At 44.4% G+C, this 17,727-nt stretch overlaps 1 protein-coding gene across 1 annotated transcript in view; it reads left to right on the top strand.

Moving 5' to 3' along the window:
• The first annotated feature begins 356 nt into the window (after window positions 1–356).
• The window catches only part of PCID2 (PCI domain containing 2), a 51,405-nt gene continuing 34,034 nt past the window's right edge, over window positions 357–17,727 (top strand). The window contains exons 1-4 of the mRNA XM_073556862.1: window positions 357–503; window positions 6,705–6,778; window positions 10,262–10,329; window positions 10,445–10,484. Coding sequence (XP_073412963.1) covers window positions 444–503; window positions 6,705–6,778; window positions 10,262–10,329; window positions 10,445–10,484 — 242 coding nt within the window. The 5' untranslated portion in view covers window positions 357–443. The remainder of the gene's footprint in view (window positions 504–6,704; window positions 6,779–10,261; window positions 10,330–10,444; window positions 10,485–17,727) is intronic.

Raw genomic sequence — 17,727 nt, 5'->3', positions numbered from 1 at the left:
CTGGGCGGAGAGGGGAGACGTCGCAATAGAGTCTATATGTAAGGCCGCAACATGGTCAACGCACCTCTCCCTTTTATAACCACTATAGGCTTGATTTATCATTCTCATCTGACCTAGCCTTTGGTAGAGCAGTCCTCAGCACGGTGGTCCCTCCCAGGTGAAGGTCTCTGAAAGTCTCTCCAAGTGGGTGATGTCGTGGCGAAGGGTAAAAAGCCGGATTACTTACCAGTAATGCTCTTTTAATGAGTCCACGACAGCACCCGCTCACTACCTTCCCTGGAGGTTAGCATAATGTATATACACCTTCTTAGATATAGAACTGATGAACTAAAATATTGAATAATATAATGGCCTAATAATTGGCGGTCCTCCGGGTACTCTGAAATCCAACTGAGGAGGAGAGGTGGACCGCCCTCTTTTATCTCTGTAGGTTTCCTGTTCCTATGGGCGGATCCCTCTCTTCAAGCGGGTGCTGTCGTGGACTCATTAAAAGAGCATTACCGGTAAGTAATCCGGCTTTTTGCTCTATGGCGTAAAGTTTCTGAGATAGAAGTACTTTTGTTATTACGTTATTTCTGCATTTTCAGTGTATGTGGTTTTTCCTCTCTTATTCACACTTCTTTGCTTCTCTTACTTAATTGTGAATTTTCTTACAGGGAAAATATCAGTAAAGGTTTTAGTGAGATTTATGGGAAGGAGTATTGACTGTGCAGTCAACCAATGACTGCTTCTCGGAAAGCCTCATGTTATGGGGAGGAGCTAACTTATGAGGCGGTAAGATTTGAGTCAGTCAGAAAAGGATGGTGATGGCAGCAAGGACTGGTATGTGTGACTCTGACAGGAGACAGGCCTCTACAGGGATCTGAGCCCTGCCACAGGGAGATAGAAGGGAAGAGGCAGCGGACAGCCGCCATTGTGAGAGGAGAGGATTTTCACTGCATTTTTGTGAGGGCAAGTTGCCTCAGAGGGAAGAAAACAGCTCAGCTACTGAGGTGTAACTGAGTGAGGGTCTCCACAGAGAGAGAACCTGAAAGCAGCCAATATCACACTGAGAAACTGCCTGTCTGCAAATGTCCATCTGTACGGAATAGGCTGACCCGTTTACCTCACAACTGTATATAGTTATCTACCAGATTACCTCCAGTATAGTCAGTTCTAAATACAAGCTGCCTCTGTCATCTCTGGGGAAATATCTATATATAGTCGGTCGGCTCATCACTTTTTTTTTTTTAGTTTGTCACATACCATTACTCTTCTGTTTGATCTGATTTAAAGGAGAAAAATAACCCGACAGTGTATCAATCATCCAAACAGATTCTGCTATGTGTGTGGTTCTTTTACAACAAAAAGGGCAAGTACGTTCAATCACTCATGATATTAAAAAGATGCACCAGATGTACTTTAAGTGTCCACTTGGTGATCATGACAAAAGCTGGGCCTCTAATGTGATATGCTCAAGCTGTTCAAATGGTCTTTGTGACTGGTTCAATATGAGGAAAGTGGCTTTGCCGTTTGTTGTTCCCATGATTTGGAGAGAACCCAAAAATCATAGTGATGGCTGCTACTTTTGTTTTGTGAAACTGAAGGGCTTGTCTATAAAGAACAAACATAAGATTAATTACCCTGAACTTGAATCTGCGACTAGGCCAGTTCCACATGATGGCACTGTGCCAGTTCCTGTACCACCGTTGTCTGCAGAGGCGTAGTTAGGGTTTTGGTTCGGGGGGGGGAGAAACTTCTGAGTGGGCCCCTAACTAGGTAACTTTGATTACAACTCTGTGACGCACCCTAATAGTGGATGTAGGAGATGACTGCGCTGTTACTGAAAATAATCCCTATATAAAGACCAATATTGATATTACCACCATATGGTCAGTGGTAAATACCAGCCCTACAAAACATATAAGTGATTACAGCACAGTTATAGTTGGTGTCTTACCGTTGATGATCTTTCTGATGAAATCGTTCACTTTTCATGTCTTTTCCATCTGGCCCAGACCGACATGACAACTCCTCCAGCCACGACTCTGCTACAGAGAATACAACAACGACATGTTTCACTTTTCATATTCCATCTCCATCACCATGTATCCCCAACCTGCACAAACCCCTCATCCTGCTGATACCCCAATGCTGAGCCGCTGCTGCCGTATGTGTCCCTATTACTGAACCGGATACCCCAATGCTGAGCCGCTGCTGCTGTATGTGTCCCTATTACTGCACCTGATACCCCAATGCTGAGCCGCTGCTGCTGTATGTGTCCCTATTACTGCACTTGATACCCCAATACTGAGCCACTACTGCTGCATGTGTCCTTATTACACCTGATAGCCCAATGCTGAGCCGCTGCTGCCGTATGTGTCACTATTACTGCACCTGATACTCCCTATACACACACGGCTCCGCTCCGCACCCCCTATAGACACACGGCTCTGCTCCGTACACCTTGTACACACACAGCTCTGCTCCGTACACGCTGTACACACGCGGCTCTGCTCCGTACACGCTGTACACACGCGGCTCTGCTCCGTACACGCTGTACACACGCGGCTCTGCTCCGTACACGCTGTACACACGCGGCTCTGCTCCGTACACGCTGTACACACGCGGCTCTGCTCCGTACACGCTGTACACACGCGGCTCTGCTCCGTACACGCTGTACACACGCGGCTCTGCTCCGTACACGCTGTACACACGCGGCTCTGCTCCGTACACGCTGTACACACGCGGCTCTGCTCCGTACACGCTGTACACACGCGGCTCTGCTCCGTACACGCTGTACACACGCGGCTCTGCTCCGTACACGCTGTACACACGCGGCTCTGCTCCGTACACGCTGTACACACGCGGCTCTGCTCCGTACACGCTGTACACACGCGGCTCTGCTCCGTACACGCTGTACACACGCGGCTCTGCTCCGTACACGCTGTACACACGCGGCTCTGCTCCGTACACGCTGTACACACGCGGCTCTGCTCCGTACACGCTGTACACACGCGGCTCTGCTCCGTACACGCTGTACACACGCGGCTCTGCTCCGTACACGCTGTACACACGCGGCTCTGCTCCGTACACGCTGTACACACGCGGCTCTGCTCCGTACACGCTGTACACACGCGGCTCTGCTCCGTACACGCTGTACACACGCGGCTCTGCTCCGTACACGCTGTACACACGCGGCTCTGCTCCGTACACGCTGTACACACGCGGCTCTGCTCCGTACACGCTGTACACACGCGGCTCTGCTCCGTACACGCTGTACACACGCGGTTCTGCTCCTTACACGCTGTACACACGCGGCTCTGCTCCGTACACGCTGTACACACGCGGCTCTGCTCCGTACACGCTGTACACACGTGGCTCCGCTCCGTACACCTTGTGCACACCTGGCTCTGCTCCGTACACGCTGTAAACACGTGGCTCCGCTCCGTACACTTTGTACACACCTGGCTCCGCTCCGTACACCCCGTACACACACTGCTCCGCTCCGTACACCTTGTACACACGCAGCTCTGCTCCGTGCACCTTGTACACACGCAGCTCTGATCCGTACACACACGGCTCTACTCCGTACACCCCGTACACACACAGCTCCGCTCCGTACACCCCGTTCACACACGGCTCCGCTGCGTACACCTTGTACACAAACGGCTCCGCTCACCCCATACACACACGGCTCCGCTCCTCCGTACACCTCATACATGCATATCTCTGCTCCGTACACCTCATACACACACACAGCCTGCTACATCCACCCTGTAAACCCTCCTGACCCCACCCAGAAACTTCACCTCATCCAGTCAGCACCATGACAACCAGCACAGCAGAGTCCTGCAGCCACTGAAGACCCCTGATCATGTGACCGCTTACGCCGCCCCTCTTGTGACCTCCTCGCAGGTCCTATGCGCACAGAATAGCCCAGGTCGACATTGCTGGCTGAGAGGTGGGGGGCCCCCACCGCCTTCTCAGGGGCCCATAGCGGCCAGGCAGCAGAGTAGGGAGATCGATTCTCCCTGCTCTGCCGCAGAATAGTGGTGTAGTGTAGTGTAGCTCCGGTGGGCCCACTCAAAGCGCGGAGACTGGTAGCTACACTACTGGTTGTCTGGATTGGATGAAGCTGAAGTAGAATATGAAGACTATAGAGCTGATGCTACTGGCGAAGACATGGAGACCTTAAGTCAAGATGAGTATGTACCTAAGGGTATGTGCACACGCTGCGGATTCTGCTGCGGATCCAGAGCGGATTTGGCCCTGCGGGTCTGCAGCAGATTCTGCTGCGTTGTACAGTACCTTTATTTCCTATGGGAAAAAAAAGGCAGTGCACATTCTGCGGATTTTTCCGCGGGTTACAATCCGCAGCATGTCAATTTTTTGTGCGGTTTCACACCTTATCATTATGAGGTGTGAAACCGCAGGGCAAAACCGCAGGCTAATCCGCAGATAAACCGCAGGACTTTTGTCCTGCGAATTTACCTGCGGATTTTCCAACAAAATCCGCACAACCTAAAAACTACGTTGGCACATAGTCTGATGGAGCAGCCAGAACACTTTACTCAACATGAATTAAATGATCTCATCAGAGACCTTTCATTGTGAAAAGATAAAGCTGAACATCTTGCATCTAGGTTGAAACAGAAGAATCCTCTTCATGATAATGTTAAAGTGTGTTATTACCGAAATAGAAGTAACACTTCAACACAATGTTTCACAGTTGATGGACCAATGGTGTACTGTAACAATGTGAATGGCATCTTTGAAGAACTGAATCAAGAGTATTTTGTTGCAGATTGGCGATTTTTTTATTGACTCATCCCAGAGAAGTTTGAAAGCAGTGGTGCTTCACAGTGGAAATATGAAACCATCAATCCCTATTGCTCACTCATGTCATCTAAAGGAAGGTTATGAAAATCTGTCAGTTGTTTTGGATGCTATACCATATAAGCATCAGCAATGGAATATCTGTGGAGATTTGAAAGTGATTGGTCTGCTAATGGGAATGCAAGGACATTTCACAAAATATTGCTGCTTCTTGTCTATATGGGACAGTAGAAATACAGTAGAGCATTATGTTTTTCGTGATTGGGGACAGAGAAACATCTATGCTCCAGGTACAGACAATGTTCAGCATAATCCTTTAGTTGCTCCTACAAAAATCTTTCTTCCTCCACTACATATAAAGTTGGGATTGATTAAAAAGCCATGGCAAAGACAAATTCACAAGGGTTGCAGTACATTTCACAGAAATTCTCCAGCATTTCACCGGGAAAACTGTTGGTCCTCAGGTCAGAGGGTTTAAGAGAAATTATGTGTTTGAAGGAACTCTAAATGATAAGGAATTGAGATCTTGGAAAACCTTCAAGTGGATCTGTGAAAACTTCTTAGGAAAACAAAACTCTCCAGATTATGTTGAAGGTGTTGAGGAACTGCTGAATGCATACCAGTGTCTGGGATGTCGCATGTCTCTGAAAATGCACTTATTGCATTCACATTTTTCCTCAAAATCTTGCGGATGTAAGCGATGAACAAGGCGAGCGGTTTCACCCGGACATTAAAGGAATGGAGCACCGCTATCAGGGTTTTAGGAATGACTCAATGATGGCAGATTACTGTTGGATGTTACATAGGGACAATCCTGAAAAATCGTATCAACGACAGCCTAATGTCAAGCACTTTTATTTTCTGCTCATATTTTGGTTTCTATTTTGATTGCGGAATTATTTTGGTTCAGTAAAAACTGTTTTGTAAGGTGAATGATTTTTTCTGATATGTAGGTTACTGTTTTCTTAATGTCACTCGTATATTTCCTATACCTTATAATAATGCTGCTGCTCCATGTAAACGATATGTGCTACAGAAAAACTATATCCGTTTTTTAAATCAGGACAAAAAGATGATTCAGAAAAGTACAAAGTCACCTGCGATGATTGCAAAAAATATTTTTTATGTAGAAAAACTCCAGATACTTGTTTCCTGCACTGCGGCGTTTTCACAATGTCAGTGGCAGGTCTGCTGGCGCTCAGGTGACGTCATTATTCCACATGAGCGCTGCAGCCTATCAGTGGTCACTGATGGGCTGCCAATTTCACTCTTTCCTTGGACATCCAAGTTTCGTCAAGTGTGAGTGTGATTTGCTGCTGTGCTCGCGTGGCATAACAATATCACCCACAGACCAGCCACCAACATCGCTAGAACGCTGCCAGTGTAGGAGGTGAGTATCTGCAATGACCCCGCTGCCTCCTCGCCACTACCGTAGATACTGCAACCCCTGACCTTCTGTCTCCTTCCGCACCATCCTGTAGCATGTAAGCCTGCAAGGGCAGGGTCCTCTCCCCTCTGTATCAGTCTGTCATTATTAGTTTGTTTACTGTAAGCGATATCTGTAATTTGTATGTAACCCTGTCTCATGTACAGCACCATGGAATCAATGGTGCTATATAAATAAATAATAATCTGCATTTAAAGGGGAGTTCCCTAAAAATCAAGTTCTCATGTCCACGGGAACTTGCTGATCTTGGGGATACGATTGTTGGGACCCCATCGTTAATTGGGAATAACCCTCTTAGAGGTGCATAGTTCAAGTAGTGGATAATCCGGTTAATAATTTATTTGCTATCTATATTTCACAATATGTGATCCTAATTAGAAATACTGTTGATACTCCATTATTGTGCACGTATTGCTAATCAGCTCTTTTTACCATTCAGCTTTCTGCTCCAGAAGACAAATGTCAGCAGATGTTGGAACCTCCATATGATGAAATGTTTGCAGCCCATTTAAGGTGACTTAGCAGCAGATGAAGGGGATAAAAAGGTGTTGGGATAGGTTTGTATAACAGATGAAAGTAGTTGAGGTTATAGAGCTCCGTTCACACCGTTCCCCTCAAAAATGGCTTTCCAGAAACAGACAGTTTCTTCTGGCTCTATGATAAAGCGAACCTATCAGGTAATTTATTCTGCCTTTTCTGAAAGTAAAGTACAATAAAGGGAGAGACGCTGGGCCCTGTGGTGTGTCAGCTTACGTAATTGGGAGCAGGATGTCCAAGTGAATATCAAACGACTCCTAATAGCACCCTAAGTACCCTCCCCGCCACAGTGATTTACAGCCCTTTATGAGTGTTTACAAATGCTGACAATCACTGTCCACTGTGCAGAATTATTAGAGAAGTCTGCTGACCACATCATCATTTTTATGTAGATTTTCCAACTCCACATTGCATAAACTTGAATGATTATTGGATGAAGCAGATCAGGTGATGTGTATTTGTGTAATGATGAGGGTGAGGCCTAAGGATACAACAAAGTGTGCAGAATTATTATGCAGCTTGTTTTCCTCAGGAAAAATGGTCCAAAAAGAGATTTAACTGACTCTGAAAAGTCAAAAATTGTTACAAGTTTTACAGAGGGATGCAGCACATTTGAAAAATATTGGGGGGTGATAAGAGAATCATCAAAAGTTTTGTTGTCAATAGAGTCGCGAAAACGTGTTGATAAAACAAGATCCATGTTGACTGCAAAACATTTGAGAAGAATCAAATGTGAAGCGACCAGGAACCAGTCATCCCCTGATGCTGTCATATTCCAAAACTGTAAACTCCCTGAAGGGCCCAGAAGTACAAGGTGTTCAGTACTCAGGGGAATGGCCAAGGTGAGGAAGGCTGAAACCCGACCACCATTGAACAAGACACAGAAGTTGAAACATTAAAACTGGGCCAAGAAAGGCTAGCCAAACAGTGGAGTAATTTGATGCATGCAAAGGAACAATGTCCTGCATAAAAATCATGGTTTTCTTGAAAGATGCAGACTTTTTCCTGTACCACTGTTTGAAAGTGTCTTCTAAAAACTTGCAGTAGGTTCGGGAGTTGATTTTAGTCCATCTTCAACCTGAAAAGATGCAACTAGCTCATCTTTAATCATTTCAACCCATAGCAAAACCCCACATCCACCTTGTTGACATCTGAGTCGAAGTGGAGGTCTGTGCCCATTACTGATCCAGCCACAGGCCCATCAAGAGTCACTCTCATCTAATCAGTCCAGAAAACCTGTTGTAAAATCTGTCTTCAGGTATTTCTTGGCCCAATCTTGACGTTTCAACTTCTGTGTCTTGTTCAGTGGTGGTCAGGTTTCAGCCGATCTCACCTTGGCCATGTCTCTAAGCACTGAACACCTTGTACTTCTGGGCACTCCAGGAATATGACAGCAGTGGAGTATAAGCACTGAACACCTTGTACTTCTGGGCACTCCAGGGATGATGCAGTTCTGGAATATGACAGCACTGGAGTATAATGGGCTCCTGGTCGCTTCAAGCTTGATTCTATTCTATTTGCCAGTTAAAGCACCACTCCAGCAGTTTTTTTTATTTCAGCCCTGGAGTGGTGTTACTGATGTAAGTTGTCTTACAAGGCTTATAGTCAGGGACCAGGTAACTGCCCGACAGCTCAGGGGGCAAGCACACAGGGTGGTGGAATAATAGGCAGCTTCTTACCTAGCAGGGAGAAGCTGAGGCACCACGTGGATGCAGGAAAGCCGGGTCCAGGACCTGCGGGGAGGGCAGAGCGGTAGAGATGCGCTCAGTGCCCGCAGGACCTGCGGTCACCTGACCGCACGTCAGAGGGAGGGGCGGAGCTACCGCTGAGCTCTAACAGCGCTGCTGAAAACAGTGACACTGGAGCGTCACAGAGAAGTTAGACAAAGCCAGGGGTCATACACAGAACGGGCAGCGTGGTACAAGAGGGGTGCTCAGTGGAGGGGTCAGACAAAGCCAGGGGTCATACACAGCACTGGCAGCGTGGTACAGGAGGGGTATTCAGGAGGGAGGTCAGATGTAGCCAAGGATCATACATAGCACGGGCAGAGAAAATACCAAATCAGCAAACCAGAGACGTAAACTGTAATAGAACAGGATCAAATACCAGGCAGACAGACAATGATTGGCGTGCAGCACGGGCGGAACAGGGTCGGGCACACTCAGATAGGAGTATAAACGACGGGACTGCTCTCCCCTGATGCTATAAGAACCCTCCCCAGATCCACAGAGAGGCTCTCCATATTAACTCCTACACCACCTGCCCTGAACTCACAACACACTATGACATAAGATACCTGCACTTAGTCCTATACTCACCAATCATCTGCATTATTTATCCGTATCACTCCGTTCAGTCTCCAGCAGTTTAGGACCTGCCGGATCTCTTCAGTGTTTTCTGGAGCAAGTTGGGGGTCACTTTCCAATGTAAGCTTTTGACCCTTACTTCTTAACAGTCATAAGTTTCGATCACAAGATGGCAGCGTGAGACTTGATGGGCGCTGGGAAGAGCTGAGGGTAATACCAGGTGCACAGACATTAGATTAGTAGCACCACTCCAGCATTGCAATAAGAAAAACACTGTAATGGTGCTTTAATGTGTGCTTTTTTTTTCTCAACACTTTTTTTGCTGCCCTGTTGACTACTTGCAACAACTTTTGATGGTTCTATGATCACATCCCAGTATCTTGAAAAAAGCTGCCTAATAATTCTGCCCACCTTGGTACAGGGTGTTGATATCCTTGGGTCAAATCCTCCTCATTACACAAGTACACATCCGGGACAGACGGCGTGCAGTAGAGTCACACAAGTATCACATCCTCACCGGGTAGTCAGTGACGTTCTTTAGAACAAGAGCAGAGAAAATAAGGCAACCTAATAAAAGCTCAGACGAGCTTTGTTCCTTAAGAAGAATCCTGGACAATTGTTTGGCCCTCATTTGTAGGAGCCTCACTTATAGGAGATTCTGGATCCCAATCACCACCATAATGGAAGTTGAAGTGGCTGTCAGGAGCTTCATACAGCCAAAGACTTAAATGTAAAGATGGCTGCATTTATAGGTCTTCTTAAACAGATAGCCAAAGAGAAAAATGCCAAACATCGGCCATAAATAGGAAACCCATTGCATGTAAGTATTTATCCAGCATTAATATCAACCGTTTCCTTACACAAAAGTGCACATTGAAGCAAATCTTAGGAATAAATGGCAATCAAACAGCTAACGAGAGTATCAGTCTAAGTAGTTATGGCACGCGTCCCTTGCAATACGGCAAACACAACTCACTGCTGTCAAACGACTGTAAAATGGCCAAAATGTTATATAGTATAAGCAAATGACATAAAACATGCTAATAACATCTTGGATGGATGGATATTTTGTGTAGTAAATATTAGGACACATTTTAGTAACATATGTAATGTATTTTAGTTTCTGTTACTAGCTCCCATGTTCTGTTTTTAGGTGCACTTATGCCGTTTCCAACCATGATTTTGTGGAGGCATACAAGTGCCAGACGGTTGTCGTTCAATATCCTTTTTACTGATGGGATACTATATTATTGATGTTTCATCAGACACTTCTTAGAAAGATATATTTCAGTATTTCCATCCAATATTCTAAATGTTTTCTTAACATTCATTACATCATTTCTGAAAATTTTCCAGGCGCATAAAGAAGAAAATTGGTGAGTATGACTATAAGTTTTTGATTTATTCCATATGGTGGCAAAGCTGGTTAGCTTTGTAGGGTAACTGTATGTCTGCCAAAAGCGCCTTGAAGAAGGTGTTGTCCTTCATATCCACATAAGCTCGGCTTCACTACATAGACTCCACAAAGGTCAGTAGGGTGGAGTGTCACCAAAAAATTGTTATTCTCACCTTCCGGTGTCCCGCGCAGCCTTCCCGCCTCTCTCCACGCTCCCGGTCCCAGTAATCCTTTGCGCGAATGACCGCGACACGTCGGGAGCCAAAATTGAGTTCTTCATAGCAGAATAGCTGCTAATTAAATTGCCGGCTTCTATCAAATCATTCCCCAACCCGACATGAAATGACACATGGTTTACATTCAGTAAAGCATTTCATTTCATGTTTTTTTTATATGTCCTTGACTAATAATTAGATGAGGATTTGTGTGCAAAATTTGGGATTTGTAGTTGTTATTTTAAGGGGTTAATTCATTGTTAAAAAATTTGTGGGTTTCCCATTGCCCTATATTGGTGGCGAGTGGGTTAATCTAACAAAGGGTTAATGTCACCATTTGATTGTAAGGTGACATTAACCCTTTGTTAGATTAACCCATTCGCCACCGCTACAGGGCAATGGGAAGCCCACGCATTTTTTTAACTTAGCCATTAAAATTAGTCCTAAATGACATAGAGCCGATCTCGCTTGCCCTCAAACACTATTTTTAAGAAAATAGTACTGGTGAAGTATCGCTTAATATGATATGGGATGCTATGAAAGCCTGTTTGAGAGGGACTTTAATTCAGGGGGTCAGCAGGTCCAAGACTAAATCTATTCAGTTTGGAGTATTTCTTAGGGAACGAGTCCAGGCGACAGAGCATAAATACATATCTACCGGGGAATCACGAGATTTTCTGGAGTGGAAGGAGGCACAAAAGGCGTATGACTCTCACATTAAAGAAAGGTCTAATAACAACAGATTATTCTCATAGCACAGTTTTTTTTGAAGAAGGGGAGAAGGCAGTCCAGGGCACAGAGGGGGAATACATTTATTGGAGCACTCAGGGATCAAAATGGGGCACTAGTTAATTGTCCAGACGAAATTTTAACAATTTTCTCAGAATTTTGTAAAGAGCTTTACAGCTCTAAGAACAGTATAATAAAGAAAAAATAATGTCATACATAGATGGTATTTCATTGCCCACACTTTCAGACACGGACAGGATCTATTTAAATATTTAAATTTAAACAGTTGGAAGAATTGCAAGACGCGGTCGCCTCTATTCCCAATAATAAATCACCGGGTTCAGATGGCATACCCGCAGAAATTTATAAAAAGTTTGGAGATATCTTATTTCCCCAGCTCCTTAAGACCTTTCAGGGGACGACCGAGACTGGCTCTTTACCCCCATCAATGCAGGAGGCTCTAGTTGTAGTTATCCCTAAACCAGAAAAAGATCCTTTATTGCCTGATTCTTACAGACCTATCTCTCCATTTCCTACAGATATTAAAATTATAGCCAAGGTATTAGCCACCAGACTGAACAGAGCAATACTTTCCCTAATCCACACAGATCAATCTGGATTTATGCCCTCCAGATCAACAGCGGTAAATATTAGGCGATTATATCTTAATATACAATTACTGGCCGACAACTCAGGAGATAGAGCAGTTTGCTCTCTTGATGCCGCTAAGGCCTTTGATTCTATTGAATGGGAGTTTCGTTGGGCTGTGCTACATAAATTTGGGCTGGGGGAACCATTTATTTCTTGGGTAAAGCTCCTATATTGTACTCCTAAAGCAAGAATTAAAGTTAATGGCCGTCTCACTACACCGTTTCACTTGGGAAGAGGTACCCGACAGGGATGCCCCTTATCACCACTATTATTCGCCATGGCCATTGGACCCATGGCAGTAATGATTAGATTCAACCCAAGAATAACAGGGTTTCAGCGAGGGGGACTAGAGGAAAAGATTGCCTTATATGCCGACGACACATTGCTTTTTCTAGATAATTCATCTAATGCACTGTCAGAGGCCATGAAGGTAATAAAGGAATTTGGGCACTATTCAGGGTTCAGGATCAATTGGGGCAAATCAGCACTCCTACCGATGGATAATGTGGCTAATACATCCAATTATGATTTTTCAGGCCTACTGGTGGTCTCACAATTTAAATATTTGGGGGTACAGATTACTCTGCGGGTCAGTGATTATGAGAGCCTCAATCTCCTCCCCATTCTTTCTAGGTTTAAGCTTAAGAAAGATATCTGGCTACGTTTGCCTTTATTGGTGATGGAATGAACTAATCTAATTAAAATGATTTGGATGCCTCAATTACTATACATGATACATAATTCACCACAGTGGATTCCGCAGAGATTTTTCCATAAGATAAGCTCACTATTTAGGGAGCTAATATGGGGTAAAGGACCTCCACGGATCAGATTGGAAATTTTACAAAGAGAAAAGTGCAATGGGGGTTTGGCTGTCCCTTACCCATGGGTATACTACATGGCAGCACAGTTACAACATATACGTGGTTGGGATGATCCAGGGGGAGGGGGAGCCCAGCAACAACTCTTGCAACAATGCTTTGACTCAGATAGTCTGTATGAAATATTAGTCGGGGGGTTTTGGTACAAAAACACATGGATTCCCTACTCTGTTATTAAAGGGAATCTGTCACCCCTTTTTTGAGATATCATATAATGATATCATTCAATTGTGTGTCACATAAGTATTCTCTTAGTACTTTTGCTTCCCGCTGCCCCCGCACCTTTCATGCATAAATACCTTGTTTATATCGGTTCAGATGTATGTAAACTGCTGCTGTCCGGTCCGCTGGGCAGGGCTTATTCACCTGCTCCCCCCCTCCCTGTCTTGCTCTACGCATTTCTTCTTGTGTATGCATGAAAGGTGCTGGGTCAGGGGGAAGCAAAAGTACTAAGAGAATCCTTATGTGACACACAATTGAATGATTTCATTATATGATATCTTAAAAAAGGGGTGACAGATTCCCTTTAATCCATAAATTATGGGAGAAAGTTAAAAAAAAATGCAGGATATCCATGGGGTGTCTCAATATACTTCTATATGGAATACCCCTTCCCTTTCTAATCTCAGCCACTTGGAGGGTTTTGAGAGCTGGGCCCGAAGAGGGATACGTAGATTTGAACATATATTGGCTAATCAGTTTGGAAAAAGGTATACCGTATTTTCCGCTTTGTAAGACGCACTTTTTTTCCCCCAAACTTGGGGGAAAAATGGGGGTGCGTCTTACAAAGAGGATATACATTACCGGGTGTAGGCCGCAGGGGTGTCCGGCTGTCCGTCGGCGCTGTGGGTGTCTCCGGGTGCCCAGCGGTGTCTCCACGTGCCCAGCGGTGTCTCCGGTTCCAATCCCGGGGCTCTGGCGACATTTTGCGACAGGCCAGAGCCCCGAGGCGCCCCCTCGGCTCCCTCTGTTTTGGCTCCGGCAATATGGCGGCCGCCGCCGGGGGCAGCGCATGCGCTGATGGTGATCTCGGGACAGATCTCGCTGAAATCTCATCTCTCGAGATCTCAGTCCCGAGATCGCCAATAAAATAAAAATTACTTTAATTAAAAAGAAAAAAAATTTTGTCCTAAATATTCTAGGTGGTTAGTGACCCATTGGAAGGGGAAATCTTGTTTGAGCTGTAGGATAATAGTGGCAGGAAGGGATATGTTCATGACGTACGATTTTGTTTGGTTCATTTGTAGGATGGCTATATGTTCAAAGTTGTTAAGGGATTGCAGCAGGGCAGGCAAGAAGATTGGGGGGTCGGTTAAAATGGGCAATATATCGACTGCAAGCACAATCCAACGCAATTTCTATAGCTTGTATGTATATTTGGTTTGAGGCGGAGGTGGATTGCTAGTGACTCGATTTCCAGGAAAAATAATAGTGGCAATAGGGGACGCGCTGGACGAGTACCTCTTTTTATGGGAAAAAATGCTGAGGAAAAACCGTTATAGGGGACATAACCCGAAGGGGAACTGTATAAAGCATAGATCCATGAAAGAAATTGATCTCTGCAGGGCTGCAAATAAATATGGCCAAGAGATAGAATTGAAGGTTTTTTAATGTCAAGTGATAATAGCATACTTGCTATTTTATATTGTTTGCAGTGGTGCAGAAAGTGGTAAATTCTTTGGATGTTGTTTGACTCTAGTCTGTTGGGTACAAAGCCAACCTGATCTTTATAAGGGATCTCAGACCTGAGTTTAGGCGCCGAGACATAATTTTTGCTAAAAGTTAAAGATCTGTGTTGATCAGGGATATTGGGCTGTAGCTAGACCATAATATATGATCCGAATTTGGCTTGGGTGGGTATCGTGGAAATCGCTGCCATTAGAGAGGATGAACCTTGCGTATGGCCATCGCTTAAAGAATTAAAATAGCTGATGAGGTGGGGAATTACAATAGACTTGTACTTGGAATAAAGGGCTGTGAATCCTTCTGGGCCTCGTTTTTTGTTAATTTTTTAAAGTGCTGAATAGCAGTTTCTATTTTAGAAGGAGTGATTAGAATCTTTTCAAAACTCTACCCTTATCCCATCCCTCAGTCCTAACTTGATCAAATTCCTAAATGAAGCCATCCTTCATTTAGGAATTTGATTGAGTTAGGACTGAGGGATGGGAGAAGGGTAGAGTTTTGTAAAGATTCAATTTTTTTGTGTTATTGGCAGAGGTGTCATTATATAGTTGTTCCAAGTGGCTGTTGAAACTGGTGGGTAATTTATTGCAGGTTGGATGTAAGGCCTGTGATTGTACACAGACGTATAGGACTATGAGGTGTCGGAAGGCATTTGAGGCGTCGGGTAAAGTTGGAATTATTTTTTATTATAAAGGGTATAAATACGTTGAGACCAACAAATGACTTGGTCTGCATTCTTAGAGAGTCAGAGATCAAGTTCAGAGTGTGCGTGTGTGAGGTAGCGGTACGTTGAAGAGAGGGCAAGTTCTTCATCTGGGACTCCAATACTGACAACCTCTTCTGGAATTTCAGAGGTGAGGATTTTCTTGCTGCTTGCAGGAGTTGTTCCTTTATTTTGTAAAAGTGCATTTTGAGGATAATATCTCGGGGCGGTCTGTTTGGCTTGCTCTTACTCAGGACTTTGTGATTACAGTTCATCTCTAGGTGTTCGATGGGAATTCCAGGTGAAAGCTCTTGCAACAGGGCTGCAGCTCTGGATGGAAGGTCTGATACTTGTATTACTCCTGTGGGCATGAGTTTTTAAATCCTCTAACTTACTATTAAGGCAATAAGTTTATTCATAAAGTATCTCCAACTCTTTTTCATGGATAGTGAGGACTGTAGAAGTGTAGTCCATATTTTCTTCCAGATCAGAGGTACGAGATCCCAGCTCCATGAGTTCTTTAGAGAGTTCTTTAGTTAATTTATCTGACATTTTAGATAATTCCAAACTCAAGATAAATTGGAACTGTGAAAGTCATACTGCTTCATCCGGGGTAGGAGTGCACAGAGTCTGGATGCTGGGATTATTTCTGTATCATCTGGTAGGGAGGAGCATGATGATCAGTTGGGGAGTGTTGTCCGTATGACATATTGTTGCCAGGGTCTGCTGAAGATGGGTTCCTTTGGTTCGGATTCACTGAGGTAGTTCTTCGTAACTTCGGCATGAGGGTGTCTATTTTATGAGATAATCTGGTAGTTACTCCTGAGCTCTAGTTGAATCGAGTCAAGCGGAAAGCATAATACATGTTGATCTGTACAGGATGTAGAGGGGTGAGGATTAAGTTATCACGAAAGTCTCGGGTTATCACCCGCCAGAGTTTGCGTGGTTAGGCAGGTGTAGTTTCAGGTCAGAAGTGCAGATTAGCATATAAATTCACAAAGCCATATTAATAGCAACTATTTGCCATATCTTAGTGTGCAGTTCTGATGACTAGCCCCTGGATCTCAGCAGAATACTATTGGAAAATTTCTTGAAGCTTAAATTAGAAAGTGTTTCAGTTGCCTTTTGGTATCCCTAAAGATGTTAAGGATCAGTCTGGCCTGTTGGCACAGAGGCGTTGAGGGGCACTCTATTCTCCCAGCGCAGAGGGTCTTTATTGATGAGGTACAGAGGCAGGAGCCTCACTTTCAGCGTACCACCCAACACACAGAGAATGGTGGCAGGGGTTTACAGGAGGACTTCATTAAAGCTGGACGCAAGAGTCGGGGAAGCACGGGGGATTTTCCCAGGGTCAGTTTTAGACAAAGTGGGGCCCCAAATACTCACATATTGCACCATCACCCAGGAACATTTTGTATTTACATGTGCTGTGTTCAGGCCGTTAAACGAGCTCGATCGTCAATATTTTTTTTTTTTTTTAATTCGTTTATTGAACCATAAACAAGTGTACTGCATATATACTGGTATATAATGTTAAGCATAATAGAAGTACACATATATTTCACACTGCATTAAAATGTACAGCAAAATGTAAATACCAGTTGCATACAAATAAAGCAAAACATAATATGCATTAAATCACAGTGGCCTTGTGTTTATTATTCCAGTGATGAGATCTACCTGACTACTAAATCATACCTACATCTACAAGAACAAACAAAAAAAAACTATTCCGCAGCCTACTTCCACACACTTAGTTGTTTATTATGTGACATCTACACTCTACAAAGTAAGGTGAGAGGAATTCCACCTCTCCCATATCTTGTTGAATTTACCTGGGCACCCTCTATTCTGATATAATGTTCGCTCATATGAAATAATCGAGTTTACCAGGCTGATCCAGGACCCGAGAGAGGGAGATGAACTCCCCATCCACCGCAATGCCAATACCTTTCGTGCCATAAACAGTGTCTCCCTTAGGAATATCCCAACATATTGACCCCATGTCTCTTCATCCCATACTCCAAATAGACAGACCAGTGGCTCAAGGGGAACAGGAATTTGTACCAGAGACGTCAGTAGTGATGTCACTTCCCTCCAATATTGTGCAACAACCCGGACAACACCAAATCATATGAACAAAGTCTGCATCTATTGAATGACATCTCAAACATTCCGACGATTGGTATCGGCCCATCTTAAAGAGCCGAGTTGGAGTCAAATATGATTGATTTATAATATATAACTGTATCATCCTGTTAACAGACGGAGATACCTTGATCGATGACTCTAGAATTTCTTCCCACTCCTCTCCCTGTGTATCTTGGATGAGCCTTTCCCACTTCTTCTTAACGGAGTCCA

The sequence above is a fragment of the Dendrobates tinctorius genome, unplaced genomic scaffold (assembly GCF_039654945.1).
Source record: "Dendrobates tinctorius isolate UK_male_01 unplaced genomic scaffold, ASM3965494v1 ptg000240l, whole genome shotgun sequence".
Classification (NCBI taxonomy): domain Eukaryota; kingdom Metazoa; phylum Chordata; class Amphibia; order Anura; family Dendrobatidae; genus Dendrobates; species Dendrobates tinctorius.
The sequence above is the reverse complement of the archived record's forward strand: the minus strand, read 5'-3'. Positions and strand labels throughout refer to the sequence as shown.